The sequence below is a fragment of the Sander vitreus genome, chromosome 14, assembly GCF_031162955.1.
Source record: "Sander vitreus isolate 19-12246 chromosome 14, sanVit1, whole genome shotgun sequence".
NCBI lineage: Eukaryota > Metazoa > Chordata > Actinopteri > Perciformes > Percidae > Sander > Sander vitreus.
Genome location: NC_135868.1, coordinates 7812344 through 7828385, shown reverse-complemented (window position 1 = coordinate 7828385; position 16042 = coordinate 7812344). Strand labels below are relative to the sequence as shown.

General features: G+C 40.6%; 1 protein-coding gene across 9 annotated transcripts in view; it reads right to left on the bottom strand.

Moving 5' to 3' along the window:
* Nucleotides 1-16042, bottom strand: part of pleca (plectin a) — a 105534-nt gene that overhangs the window by 35905 nt on the left and 53587 nt on the right. For 4 of the 9 annotated variants that reach the window (XM_078267428.1, XM_078267429.1, XM_078267435.1 and 1 more), the window contains one exon: nt 2041-2102. In XM_078267428.1, coding sequence (XP_078123554.1) covers nt 2041-2102 — 62 coding nt within the window. Of the gene's footprint in view, nt 1-2040; nt 2103-4491; nt 4689-9612; nt 9837-13839; nt 14102-16042 lie in introns of those variants that run through there. The other 5 variants (XM_078267430.1, XM_078267431.1, XM_078267432.1 and 2 more) reach the window with 3 other exon arrangements.

The window sequence follows — 16042 nt, the reverse complement described above, 5'->3', positions numbered from 1 at the left end:
GGGATAGGATGGGAGGACAGGATGAAGGATGGAAAGAAGAAACAGTTTGATGAGAGAAGATATAAAACTGCAGGGACTCGTGAGGGAAACGAAGAACAAAAGACAAACAAACAGACCCTGGTTTGATTTGACAAATACACTTGGTAATTTTCTGTTTTTAATCATTTGATTTGACTGATCCAATCCAAAACTATTTACAACAGTACTGTTTTTATAAATGTAAATCTGCTTCAGCTCTTCTGCTCTGGTCTTAAGTAAACCACAGAATATGTCTGTTTTTAATTTTCCTTAATCGGAAGAGATGTAAGACACGCTACAGTAGATGGCACTTTTGAGACAGATGAGCACGAAAATGGAGTGTTCCTGGCCTCATAGTTTAATAATCCCATGACTTTGTTGTGACCACGAGTCCAAAACGCCTCGAGGGCAGCCAGATCGCCGACCCGCTCAAGTTCTTTTGGACCCAAATCTGAGTGATTTCAAGACAAAGAAACGACTGACAACAAAAGCCTGTGAGCCGTCTCGAACAGACCCCTGTGTCACAGGATGCCGACGGAGGACAGAAAACATTCCTCAGTTTAACCTCAGTTCCTGTGAGAAAACAAAGATTCGTCAACCTGAACGTGTCAGTTGAGCAGCAGCATTTCTCTAATAGAGAGCTGAAAACACTTTAGGTAGAGCTATGCTGTGCTTTAGTTTAACATTTGCTAAAAAACATTCCCTGGAAATATGATGCTATAAATCTAGTTACTAACTAGTAAAACACTGCAATTTTGGTTTCAGATTTTTATTCTGTGATTTAACTACTGTAGTCTGTTGTTACCTGAAACCTGAGATCCCTATTACACACACAAATACGTGGGTGTCATTCAAAGAATGAGCATTATAATTATTTCATCTTGTTGTCATAACATAAAATTACATGAGCTACTTTTGAGTAGTTTGAAGTACAGCGTCTTACAGAAACGTGCTCCCTGAAACGTCACTCCTCTTGTAGGTGACAAAAGATATAAATTGTGACCGAAACCAGAAATGTTTCTAACACTAAAATCCTTTCATTGATGCTTGCGAGAATAATTCGGCTTTTTGCCTGCTTGGAAATATTTAATGAAGACTAGAGCTGCAACGATTACTCGATCAACAGATTATTAGTTGGCATCCAACAGTTCAAAGGCCAAAGATTAAAGAAGAGTTAATTACAAAATATAATCCTCACATTTAAGAAGCTGAAACCAGTGAACGTTTTGCTATTTTTTGCTTGATACTTGTTTTCTGGCCTTTAATTGTTTCAGCACTAATTAAATGATACAAAACATAATTGTTCCTGAAGCTGCAGCCCTTTATTCTGCATCTGACTGCTGAGATCAAGGCCTATTTACACAAGTGCTTTCTTTTTTAAGGGTCATAGACCAGAACACTTTACAACTACTGCCTTACAGTGTCATGGCTGCAAACATATTTAGTAGGAGTAGGAGTTCATTCCTGGAGCTTCCTGTTCCCCTGCAGAGCCCTGCGAAGCCGCCCAGGCAGTCTGGAGTCCAGATGTGAAACATGAGCGAGCCCGGCCCACCATGCCGCTGTTCCTAAAGCGAGGCCAGGTGTCCGTGACTCACTGCCTCACACGCATGCAGTTAACACAAATAGCATGTGGGGGTTTTATTGTGCGGGGGAGCGATTTATTTAATGTTTCACTTTTTTGAAGAGGGATCAAAATTTGAGTTTGCTTTGTTAGATTAGACCGTCCAATATCAACTCAGGAAACATTTTTGTGTAATTTACGTTATTGTAACCAGGTAGGATATTAAAGTAACAGCTGGAATTTGACAAAACAACCTTTAGGGTCATTTAATGACAGCTGAAGTCCTTCTGTTTACCATGAAGAATTCTCATTGAGTTACAAGCTCCAAATGAGCTAAACTGAACATTTGATTAACTTTTTGAAGTTTTATAATCTGCTTCATCTCACAACAAATGTAATGTACATTTGTATAAAATGAAGCGTCGTATTAGTGTATTAGTGTTGCTGAAGTGGGATCTTACCTTCATCAGGTGCTTGTTGACCCATTTTGTGAAGGTCTTTTTCTGAACTCTGTCTCGTTCATCTGGGGAAAGAAAGATAAAATAGAAGCTCAATGCAAGAGTTTTAGCATGTTTTACCCTATTACCCTACCATATTTATTAACTACAAATCATATACACTTAACATTACTGCTGAGCATTTTTCCAAAACATGCTGGTTTTTAAATGTCTAACGTTCCAGCAAACCTATGGCTTCCGATTCATGTCAGCATGATATGAAAATCATCTTACAGAGACTAGATTAATAAGCTTTTTCTGTAAATATGTTGTTATATATTATAATATATATCTTTTTTTTTGTCAAAATTAAATTGCTGTTGCATATTAACTTAATTTTTATCTGATTGATTTGGATCCATTTTTATTGACTGGTGCATCCAATAATGATTTAGAGAGGGCTGCTCAGAAAAACAGTGCATTCAAAAGAGACTATTAATAATCATATTCACAATCATGTGAATTAGTTGCATATGTCGACCAGTTGGAAACAGTTAGCCAAAGGCTTGATTTGTTTATAGATGTATAGGCCTAGGTCAAATTAAGCAGAAATTGGACTAAAATCATAAAACCAAAAAAATCTGCTTTCCCATCCTTGGTCATCCCACAACCACTAAGATGAGTTGGGAACCACTGCTTTGGAAGATGGTTGGCAGCAGTAAACATAATTTTTATTAGCTAAAAAATCCAAAACCACAGCTATGGTCCCACATCTGATGAGACCCTTCAGGGAAACATAACTTGAACGTAAAAAAACAACAAAAGTTTTCCCAGAGTTTCAGACAGTCTGACAAATATTTGTGCTCCCCAAAGCCATAAACCAGAACACTGGCATGACGTCAACAGAGACTGCAGAAGATGCTTCAGGTGACACAGAAAGTGGCTGTACTCCCTCTTATGGTGGTTTAAAATCAGTCCATCAAAACAAGTGTTGTGCTTCTCAGGTGAGACACGAGTAAATTACCTCTGATGTCCCTCAGATTAGCACCTCTCTAACACATGGTTCACCTAGCAAGACCTCTTCACCGTAGTGCTTCAAAAAGGGATGAGGGTGGTTGTCAAACACAGAGGCCCGTATGGTATGATGTAACAAAACAAGTCCATCTTTAAACAAAAGTGATTAGGACACAATGTGACTTACTGTTGCAGTTTTAAATCTGACGAGACAGTGAAACCATTATGTTTGAGTCACACAAGTCACATTATCAGGAGACAAACTGAAATCCAAGCTCATTCAATAGAAGACACGATCATATATATATATAGGGAACAGAGAAACCAAAGAAGACGACATCCCGTGGTGCCAACGCCCATTTCTGTGTGGCATTATGTCGATGAATCACAAACAGTCTAAACAGAGAAGTGAAATAAACCTCAAAAGCAGAGAAATGATACCGTTTCATTTGGTCACGAGCGCATGACTTTGCATCCAGGTTAAATACGTTTTGTAAAAAATAAATCTATTGGCACATTAACTGCAGTTTATTCATGCCATTAAACACAATTTTAGAAAACCAAGGTCAGACAGACACTTAACATTCAAAACTCAAACTAGTGAAATAAATGACACAGCAAGGCAAACTCTACTGATCCCGCTTACAAATAATGTCTTTTCTTGGCTGACATTTGTAGCCTGGAGCAACAGACAGCGCTGTGGATGTTTCCTTTGATCCGCTCAGTCAAAAAATATTTACGATGACGTGACAGATATCAGGTCTCCTGAAAGAGCATTCTTGTTTATCGCACATGATCCGTCTTTCTGTTACTGAATAATACAGCTGTAATGTGGAGTGTCACACAGAAGGAGACAACATGTTTATATTCATTTAGTTTTTAGCACAAGAAAATCAGGTCTGGTTAATGCATCTGATAAGTGCATTAAAAGACATTTGGTAGGGTGTTTTGAACTTCTTCAATTACAAAAAAAAAGAGCTGCAACAGTTCATGATTAAGAAAACAACCAGGTCATTTTTGCAAGTGAAGTTATTTTTCAGGTCTTCTGTCTCTTAGACAGGCAGCCTTTCTTCTGAGCAGAACCACACACACAAGTAACATGAAAGTGAGTCCTGCCAAAAAACTGTTCTGCTTAGCTGCTCTTTTAACTCAAAATGGGTTTCAGCATAGCTAACCAATGAAAAAAGGAAAAGCCATGACACATAAAGGGGCGTGTCCCGTTTGATAAAAGCGAGGCAGAAGACCACCAGAGGCAGAAGTAGATTCGACCTTTCAGACTTTAAACTAATACCATTTCTTCATAACATAGAAAAGCAGATAGAGAATTTCAACCTGTGTGATTCATTCAACATTCAACTTTTACCTGGTCTATTTCTACATCAACGAATTCAATTGCATGGAGAAATACAGAAGACCTCCACACAGGTACTTTTAAAACAATGTAAAGATGACAAACACTACCTTTCCTGTGATCCATGGCCTTGAGCATCCCCTGATAGTAGGAGTCCTCTATGAAGACTCCGTCACTACCCACACTGTCGGAGGAGTAGTTTCTGAATTTCCGCTCCATTGCCATGGTGGCCTTATCTCAGTGATCAAAAACAAAATATAAGCATCTGCAGGTTGAGAGGCGATGTTGTGAACTTTGTGAGTCTTCCTCTTCTTCTTATTGCCTGAAACACTGCTTCACAGTGTGGGATTCTGTAGTTCAAATGGGAGTGTTCAAGCCTCTGATTCAGTTCCTCACACAAGGCTTACTCCCTTTTTTCCTCCCTTGCTGTCTTTGACATTCAGTGCTATTTCGATTTTTTTTCCCACCAGCTCTTGCAAAATGCCTGCCTGCAGGCTACAATGTCAGAAGCTATCATTCACCACACAGTGATCTGTGAAAAGAGTGGGAAGATTCTCCCCCTGACCCAGCCCTTTTTTCCTGATTTCAGCTGTCAAACAACAAAGTTTGGAATGCAACAAACAACCAAATAAACATGATCCTTTTCACTTTTCACATTGTATTTCCTAGCAGCAGTTTCTTGTGAGTGCAATGTTTTTTCTACAGCTGCCCCCAAATCTTGTATTTGAATGCAAGATCATTTTTTAAATGATTCCTGCTTGCAGCTGCTGTGCTATCCCATAATCATGCAAATTTCACCAACTGCATGTTCGCAGCGATCACAGAGATTACCGATCTCAAGCAAGTTTCCAGTCTCTAAAAGCAGTTTTTTTAAAATCATAAGACTGAATTGTCTATTTAACAAATAGTGTGCTTTATTTGGTTGATGTTGTACAGTGATGGCATGTGGCTATGAGTCGCTCATCAGGATCGGGATACCAACTTTCCAGTCTTCTGCCGACTCTGCTAGCCTAGGCTAGCTAGCCAGAGTAAACATCATAAGTAAACATCAGAGTAAACACAGAGGAAAAGGTGTAGATGGCTATCGGGGGGGGGGGGGGTGTGTGGTCGGAGGCGGGAAGGCTGGATATGCCACACAACACCACAGAGTCTCAATGGAAAGCCTGTTCCTGAACACAGAGGAGACCAGGCAGTGGAAACAACGTCCTCAGCCATTTCTCGATATGGTACAATCAGAAGAAAACCCTCGGGCATGAGCACTGTTCCACCATCAGGACACAATTATGGGTAAACTGGCACCGAGGGGTTTGTTTCTGTACATCAGAAAGCAGACGTTTGTTTTGGAGTAGGGGAGTTGTCTACAGGAGAGAATTCAGCAGCAAGAAGAAAATAGAAGCATTTAAAGAGTTCTAATGAGAACAACCTGTGAGACATAACATAGTATTCAAGCATTAGGCTTGGGCTTTTTTTCTCAGATGAATTTCCAATCTTGAATAAAAGCTTTTGTTGAGCTTCCAAAAAACTCTTAAGACAGTAACTACACTGCTGCAGAAAATGATTCCAGACATAGAGCCACCATTGTGGCTCTGCGTGGATTGACTGGACGGTGTGTGTTTATATGCATGAATGATAAAAGAAAAAGAGAATTGTTACTTCTGCATCTTAATCATGCAATAAAACTTCTGTCCATCTGTGCAGCTGCACAAATAATCTCAGAGAAACTCTCTGAACAAGACACAGCATTGCTTTTCTTGGAAGTTAGGGTTTCTAAACTAGCACCTCCACACGACCACATTCATGTCCCATAGCACCTAAATACCTGTAACCCCTTTCAACCTAAAGGGCATCAATTTTGCGTGCACATACTGACATAAGGCTGTAAGGCAGAGATTTTTCGGATACCAACAGCTGGAGGTGGCTTGTCGGAACTTGAGACGTAAAAGCTGCAGACCTCAACATGATACTATAGGGTGGTTAAAGAATGTGTAAAATCATAAGTTGTATTAGGGAGAATTTGTCCAAAAGCTTATGAACTACAAATTTCAAGAATTCACTTACAATTGGTTTTCCTTGCCTACCTGCATTTGAACTATTGTTGTGTTTTGAACTATTGTTTGGGAGTTTGTTGTTGCTCCCAATATATGCAAAAATGTGTGCCGATATCAGCTGACTGAAGCATTGACACAATCAAGACATTGCAGTAATATTACTTTTAGTTTATTTACTTAAAACCCAATTTTGTATAATGTTTAAAAAGTAACAAAGAGGCACAAGCACTTTTAATGTGACGCAAATATGTGACTATAAAAAAAAGTTCCTATCAACAACTTGCTGGTAGGTGCACACAGTGCAGTACTGTGTGTATATTTATCCTTTCCCTGTTACTGATAACATGTGATGATAAACCCGAGCAGTGAGAGCTGATAAGGGTTTTATGATGACAGTTCTGGCGTGAGAAGCATGAAAGTCTATGCATTCCTGAGGGCGCGCCCACCCTCCTCACAGACAGGGGGAGCCGCCCCTCTGCGATAACACCACCCCTCCCCAAAGAACTCTGTCTACCTGTACATCTGTGCAAGTGACAGCATGCAATCTCAGTCCCACCGAGGACAGGAATGTTAACTAACACCATGTATCATCTGGCTAGCAGGTCCTGATGGGGTTTACGATGGAGGGATCATGGTAGGAAAGTTGGACAGTTCAGGGAGAAACTTTGTCAAGGTGAAGAATGAAAGCCCCAGGGCATTATGGGGCAGATCCAACCTGGAGCTGGCAATGAAGAGGGCATGAAAGCATGAACTACCACAGTGGAACAGCTCTGTCTGTAACTGTGAGGAATGTATTCCTTTTTAAAACAAACTCAGGTGCTGATAGGCGGTGCAAAAGAAAAAGCTTTGTGAAATCAGATCAACAATAAACAACAACACAGACATTGAGCAGTTCTCTAACATTGCCAACATTATTTTTTCTCCATAATTACAGAGGACAGATGACTCCAAATCACTTTTGCAGTAGGAGTGTCACTTTCAGGAAATATGCATTCAAAAGCACATATAAATAGCCATATGTGTTTACAATCTTGTGATTATGAGAATATGAGAACTAGATTATTGCTGGATTTATGGTCTTCCGATGTGACTGCCAAGGCCAATGAAAAAGAAGATAAACTTATTTCTCAACACGATTTGTCTCCCTCTTCTGTTGGAAAAGCTGCACTACAAAACATAAGACAAGTCTAAATATGTAATGCTCTACTGTAATCCACTTTAATGTGTAACTAGTAGTTGGCAACCCTCTTTGCTCTAAATTCAGATTAGAGTTCCGACTACTGTTAAGAAAGTCCAAGGCCACTTGGGGCCCTGCAGTGTTGACTCATAGACAGTTATAAATGTGGGAAGAGTGATTTGTGAGAGTGGTTGCTATGACAACACAGCAAAAACACACAGAAGCTGGGAGTCCATCAGCGTACTGGTTAAAGTGCGGTTTTGGCCCCAAAACTCTGGAGACCTTTAGCTTAGGAATGAAAAAAAAAAAACCTTTCTCACAGCACTTAAACGCCATAGTCCGTAAATAATAATACAGACATTTGGACGATTTGATAAATTACAGATTATCTTTGTGACACGTTCAGAGGGTATAATAAAGTAGATAAACATTTATTCAACATTTCCCTCAGATTAAGCCTTTTTTGAACAAAAACTGAATGTTTACGGAGTCATTGTTATTGTATTCAAATGTCACAACCGTGATTGTGCCGAGAGACAGCAGTGACACACATTATCCTTTTAAAACAAAGCTCAGTGCTCACTATACATTTTTAGACTACAGACCCCTGTTAAAGCTTGGAACATTAAAATCATCAAACACCTTCAAATTAAAGTTGACATTACCTATAAGAGCTGCAATTAACTATTTATTAGGGCTGTCAAAATAACGCGTTAATTTCGATTAATTAATCTGAGAAAAAATAACGCGTCAAAAAAATTAACGCAGATTAATCCATTCCATATTGACGTTTGCATACAGACGAAAATCTGGTGCCACTGATTTGTCTGCGCTTCTCTCTGATGCTCTGAAACAGACGTTACAGGAAACACAAACCCCGCTGCACGTGATGCTAGTTAACACAATACTCGACAGCAGCTAACGTTAGCCTACCGCTAGCTAGTAGCTGGATTAAACACGGTTAAAATGCTGACAGCTAACGCTAAACGGTGTAAAGTGTGACTGTGTTTTACTGTAGAGGATTCAACACCGGGATGTAACAATCTGTAGCTGCCGTCGGAGAAACAACACAGACGGCGTTCAATGAAACTGGTAAACTACATCCTCGTGGTGCATTTGAAGTTATTGTAAATGTCCTTTTCCTATCTGGTTGTTGTTTTTGTGTTCAACAGCAATTTACTAGTGAAATAAGTTATTATTATTGTTATACATTATTATTAAATCATTTAATGTTGACCATATGGCCTTAGCAATAAACAATGTCACCAACTGTTGTTTAGTACCCTTTTTTTTTTACTTTCTTAAAAAGTATTGGTTCAGGCACCGTTAATTATGTATGTGATTAATTTCGATTAATTAATCACAGAGTATGTAATTAATTAGATGACATTTTTTAATCGATTGACAGCCCTACTATTTATTATAACTAACAATAATTGATCTGATAATCTGATGATTATTTCTTGTTAAATCCATTAATCATTTGGTTTATTAAACGTCAGAAAAGGTTGCATATTTAAATGGCAACAGTCCAAAGCCCAACGGGTTTTGGCTTATTATCATTACCAGAAAATAGTTGCATTTGAGAAGCTGGAACAAGAATGCTTGCTTAATGAATTACATAAACAATGTATCGTTGTTGCCACTTAATTTTCTGTGTAGTTCAATAATTAATAAAGCATTTCACCTCTACATTACAGTAATCTGCTCTGTGGGAGGGGAGATCGTCAGGATATTGTCATCACTGATAATGCTGATGTTATCTTTGTGTCAACTTTTATAAAAGTGCAATAACAGTTCATGAAACAATAATAAAAAAGAAAGAAAAAAAGAACTACAAAAACAAAGCTGTGCTGCGAAACCTCTCTTCATGTCTTGTGGGTGGAGGCATGGAAAAGGTTAACACATCACCATCAGCACCCCAACAGCCCCTCCCAACCAGAACCTCCTCCTATTACAGTACAAGCGCTGAGAGAAGGAGACGGCGGCTGAGCGCTCGGACCTACCTGCGCAGCACATGCGGCTGTACAGATGAGTCCCCATTTCTCCGCAGCTCATTTCATGGATGTAATTAGTTCGTCGATATAGCATTTGGTGCTCCAGCCCTCCGCACCAAGACGGCATAGCAGCGCGCATCGTATCCTCCACTTCGGCCATCCTGGTGTCTGTTTGTTTCGCGCGTAAACGAACAGCGCGCTGGGCTTTACCGAAAACGCCCCCTGACTCGCGTATTTCTCGTAACGAGCCCTCAAAACTTTTCTCTCTCCTCTATCCGAGCCACAGAAAAAGCAGTGTCGTGTCAGATTGCAGATACTTTGTCACAAGCCCAGCCCACTTTTGTTCTGTTTAGAGATGAACTGGAGAGCTCTCTGCTGCTCCATCCTCCTCTGTTGTCGCCTTCGTGCGTAGCGCGTACAGTAATAATGATTTGTGCCATTGAAGCACGCCTGAGAGAGACATCCCGAAATAAACAGACCGGAGGGTTGTATATGCTGCTGAAGACTACACGCTACGTCCCTATTTTAGCATGTGTGATGTCTGCGCCTCTCCCCAAATTGCATAACCACCCAGGCTCCTAAATGCAAAGCAGAAACTAGAATAACTTTTGGGAAGCCACATTTAATATGATAATTACACAGTGAGAGGTGCTCCTCTTTGTTGTCTCACTATGTGTTAACAAAGGGCAGTGTGCAGGTTTGACTGCGCACATAAGCAACTTTTGCCTACAGGCAGCCTAATAAATGATCACCTTCCCTCCCACATACAACAGCTGTGGGTCATAAATAACTCCAACATAGGAGTCTTGTTTTCTCTCTTTCTTTGCATAACATTAAGAAAGGGATCACATTCACAAGCTTATTTTATTGGCTTATTTTCAAGTTAAGGCAGCACAAACCACCGCGAGAGTAAACACATTTTATGTCATGCTAAAGACAATCTAGCTATAGAACTGTAATTTAAACAAAATAACACCAGTAACTAAAGCTTTGTAGCAACTGAACTTCACTCCACTCAAAGGAACAGTCATCTGTAAATTTCTAGTCGGAACGAGAGTACGTATAGGCTACTTAAAATATTGCAAATATGCATTTTTTTTCTCAGCTGTTGGTTACAAGATATTTGGCTGTTTATTTATAGAATTATTTTTGCAAGAGTAAAGATCTCGGTTGCTACACATAACTGCATACAATATGAACGCAGGCTTTTCTTTTAATGTCTCCATGGTTTGCCTCTAACTATTTGGTAGAAAATAATGAAATGTAATTAGTTTAAGCTATAGCCTTTGATGCAATTTGGAATTCTGCTGTGGATGTTTTTATGAAACAGGTTTGCATCTCTGACAGTGATAATAAAAGTAGGAAATGATAACTAATACATCCATGGGCTTAATTCTCTGGATCACACAACAGCGCTATTGAACAGCATTCAAATGTTGCAGCAAACCACAGCCTGTGTTTAAGAGTAAGATAACTGACTTTAGCATTTGAAAACATCAATAAATAAACTCATAAAAGAATTCAATTAAAGCAAACTATCAAAGACACTAACATTTTACTACTATTGTATCCTTAATCTTAAAATAATTAAAACTTGGATCGATGGAGGATGCATGTGTTCAGATGTCTGCAGGAGGTGGTTAAGGCTAAAAGGAGTGTTTGAGACTACATCACATGTCGAGGAGACACGGTTGCTGGCCCTTCACCCTCTGAAACATAAACACAGATCAGAGCTGAGCTGTTGCCATAACTGGGAGACACGGTGACAGAGTGACACGCCTGACTACTTGCAAGGTTTACCACTAATGTGTTTTATGTATAAAGTTATCTGAATCTGAATGTTACATTTGCTATTGTGAAGGGCGTCCTTCAATAACGGCATGTTTTTTTCATTTTTTAGTTAAAACAGAGCAGGCCATCCTCCCTCCTTAAGGCTGTTATTACTGCCACAGTGAAAGGAGACAGGGAAGTGAGTCACAGCTTCTAACCACCAGCCAAAATCTAAACCCAATCCTACAATGTGGCATGTGGTTTAGCAGACACAGCCGCCAGTCTAGTGGGTCCTCCATGAACACTGGTGCAGATTGGGTGTGGCTTCCAAAACGGATTAGACAAACTGAGTGTTGTGAAGCGAATGGAGCTTTTTAATCTTTTGAGTCTTCAGAGAGCCTCGTACAAAATCGTTAACGGAAATCTTAAGCTAAAAGAAGAGTCAAACACAACAAGGGTCGGCATTACAGAGTGTTGAAGAAGAGGTTTTATGATTTGACCAACAGAGATCTCAGATCCCGAGGATCTTTCCAGCATGCGGCCTTGTGAAGGAAAGCCATAGACCTCCTCCTTCAGTTTGTTGTGACTGTAACCAGGATACAGTCCACTGTCCCCAGTGTCGAATTCCCTACCATTAGCCAGCCGCCATGTGTGGCACTTTGTGAGCTTTTTTTAAACCTGGCTCTGGGTAAAAAACCCTTTTACCTACTTTCCCCTTCCCACTGTGTCAAAGGCACCTTGTTGCTCCTTATAACTTACACAAGTGGACCAGCTGCAGCCTTACCTTCAGCATGTGACGCTGCAGATGTTTGGAAGTGTGGCCATTGTTTACACTACAGGTCCAGTACAAATCAGACAGACAGAAATTGATCGTGAAACCTCCCTCCTCTGTTGAAAATACATCGTTAAAGTGCAGACAAGTGCTGGGAAGAAGTAATATGACCGTTGCTGATGTATAGGGTTTAAACTTATTGTCTGCACTGCGGCAAATACACAGCTGAAAGCAGATCTCTTCAAATGCAAATCGGCTGGATATTGACAGAAGGCAGAGATAGCACAGTTTGGCAATGCAATGTTTGCCAGCAATTTACCAGTCAAACTACTCTTCCTGGAAACCTTTATTTGATCAGTGCTTCAGCTGTACACAGTTTACAGAATATATATACTCATGCAGCACAGATGAGGAGAAGTGGATACATCTGTATTTAATGTGTTTTCACTTTTTGCTTTTGTTCTGATTTGCATATTAAGCCTTAATGGGCATAAGAGAAAGTTTGTGGGTCTATTTCTTCCTCTGATGCCACTGCTCTGAAAAATTATTCTTACTGTCACAACAAACTCAGGTAGGTCACAGGTGAACACTACCCTTATCTACTCAAAGCGTGTCCTCCTTGACTTCCTTTGAACAGGATTGGGCTGTTTACTACTATCTGACCTAGACCGCTGGGAGCGATAAGGGAAAAGTACAGTGCCTGGCTTCAGTTTAGCAAAACAACCAACCGTTTCAGGACAGTGTGCATTGGAGTTAAGATGTGACTTGGGGCTACTTTGTTCTTTTAAGCTGCTTCATTGTCCAAAGTTACTGAATTGTGAGTGTCTGTAGCCAAACCGGTTTCTCACATTACTTTCAGAGGTGGGACAAAAACAACCGCTCTTTATCTACACCTGCAGACTTGGACTGTCAGTCAGACATCCTTTAATTTGCCTGAGGGTGTGTCGCCGGCAGAGGTGTGTTTGACAGCCGCCATTGTGCCAAGCTGAGTCAACAGTAAACTAGGTATGCCTGAGGTGTGGCTGGTGACATTTAAAGCCTGTGAGTAACCTTCAGGCTATATGGTGGGTCAAAGAGTAATTATTTTTCTCTGCAAGCACACGATTCGTATGTGAAAAGGATGTGCTTAACTTTTTACACTGACAGCATTCCAAGAAGAAATCGACTGAAGTCTAATGACAATAGAGGAGAAACCACAAATAAAGATAAGATACTCTAGACTAGTCAAGGGCTTAAACTCACACACAACTCAAGCCACATCTCTACAAAGATAGAATTTGAATGAAATGATGACGCATTTTTAAAAGGACATTATTGAAGTACCAGCAGAGGAGCAAAGCTGATGCTGAGGTGTGCACATCAAAGCTCTGACGAAGCAACAAAAAAAAAAAACAGTCAACCAGAATACTCCAGCTCCGACGTCACCACATTACAGCCGGCATTTACAGGGTTAACTGCAACATCTCCGCACCACAGGAAACCGAGACGTGTGAGGGAAAAAAGAGGGGGGAGTGAGGAAGAGAGAGGAGTGTGCAACAGAAAAACATACAGGACAGGAGAGAGCAGAGACAACGGACGAGAACAGCCGGTGAGAAACTATTTGCACAGAAAACCCTTGATCTACCTTCCTCTTAAGACACCGTCACCTCTCCTGAAGTAAGCCTAATAGCGATGAGATTTCTAGCTTTTCTTACCTTGCTTCTTCCGTACTCTCCACTGCCAGGCAAAGATTAAAGTAACTATGTGACCCACAACCACAAGGGCTGGGAACACATGTCCAGGGGGGCTTGCCGGCATCGGGCCTGGTACAAAGTGGAGAGTCCCAGGCTCTGAAGAAAGAAGGGAGGGCTGGGGGTGAAAGGTGAGGGGAGTGGAGGGGGTGTGCGCCTAGGGGTGTGGTGCCATCCCGGACTTTAAAACAAGCAGTGCAGCCAAGTTGTCCGTGACTTTTACGAGAGAGAGAAGAGCAAAAGAGCACCCCTCCCTCTCCCTCCCTTCCCTGTGACTCAGTCCTCTGGCAGAAGTGGCCAATCTCCCTCCCTCCCCCTTTTTCCCTGTACTTTACACTAACAATTCCTCTTTTTCACACTCTTCTTTGTTATCTTAAGTTGTACAGTTTCAAAATTAGCTGGGATTCTCCCAGCACAAGCAACCTTGCAGCCTTGTAGTAGTTAAATAGAAGTTTTGCCCCCCTCCATGGCTCAAGTGATTCCACTGGTTTTGCCCTACAGGAACTATCTTGCTGCAGCCTATCTGCAGGAGTTAATAATATATGAGGCTGTTTTGTGTGAGACACACACACACATACACACACACACACACACACACACACACACACACACACAAAACACAATCATTCCAGTCAGCCTTGATAAGAAGCAAAACTAAGCGCGAGTGTGATCCACCTTGAGCCAGTGTCAGTTTCCAACTCATTCGCTCCATAGGATTTTATTTTACCCACCAAAGCCCCTTCAGTTATTTTCCATCATGTTTTATGAGTCACATATCATTCAAGGCCAACCCCTTCCTCCTTTTCTAAATGTTTATACTGAAGCCATGCCTCCCCCAGTTTATTTTTCCCCTTCACAGAATAACCCACTCGCAATCAATTCATTCTCATTATGTAACTTCACTGTTTCCCTACTGTAGATGCTAATTGATTTCTTATGCTTAGACAGCACAACCAGAACCTATAAGCTTCCCAGAAACCTTTTTAACCGCATACTGTTTTACCACCAACCCTTTCAAAATACCAACTGCTTTTTTTTAACCCGGAATTTGAACCCGCTTTTCAATTTTCCTCTGGACAGGTCCTGTTATTAAAACACTGAATAACCTTGAGGGAAAATGTCTACTTATACTAGAACGATCCCCTTCTGACAACATCACTTGATTTAGACATTTTCAAACCTGTCAATCATCTGTAACTACAATCTCGCTGTCACTGTTATATCACCAGTAAATTCCTCTCTGAGCACTTCACCTGGGTCTCAGCAACATGCCTTTTGTATTCAGTGTTAACCCAGTGCATAGAGCTACGCAAGGACTGTAAAACCTTAACACTTGATGGATCTTCTCTAATAACACTAACTGTAACAGCAGAAACACCGGCCTGCATCACTTTTGAGACATCAAAATCATCTCGCTGCGGGCAAAACGGAAACTCTGCCAGAGTGTCTGTTGCCAGAATGTTATGCAGAAACCCAACACCAAGACCAGTGTCATGATCACACGTGCTCCATAAAACAAGCAGAAATAGACATTAGACCTCAAGCTGCCTTTGGCATGAGCAGTGTCAAATAGTATGCAGAGGAGAATTCAGAATAGTCCTCTGGTGTACAGGCTTTTGACAGACTGAAAAAACTAGGGTACGCTATGACAGAGTTGAGTAAATACATTTAATAAATAAAGCAGTTGGGAATTGAAGCTAAAGTACACTCGCAACAAATAAGAAAGGGTGATTGTAACTGAGTGATTTTCATCTTAAGTGTTGGCAGATAATTCTCAGTAAAACCCTATATGACCTATTTTCGAAAATGCCAACCAAATCCTCATAGCCTTAGAAGCTGGCAGCTCAAATTGGCAATTAGTTACAGTGAAGACTGAGCAAAGGGAATAAAACCAAGGGAGCAGTACAGATGTCTGGAATTAATTCATTCTACCGCTCCTTCATGGGAGGAGCCAGCCCCCTCCCACTCTCTTCACATGGTATGCATTTGCTCAATCATTCCCATATTGTGATACATGCTTAGCATACCCATACAAAGGCAATAAAGCCAAACTTTAAGTCAATATACAGTCTGTTAAGTAAAAAGGTCTTTTGATTTCAGTTAAAATGCCTCAATTGCTAATGACAAATATTTCCCAAAGAGCACAGGTAGGTAAGCAATGAGAGGA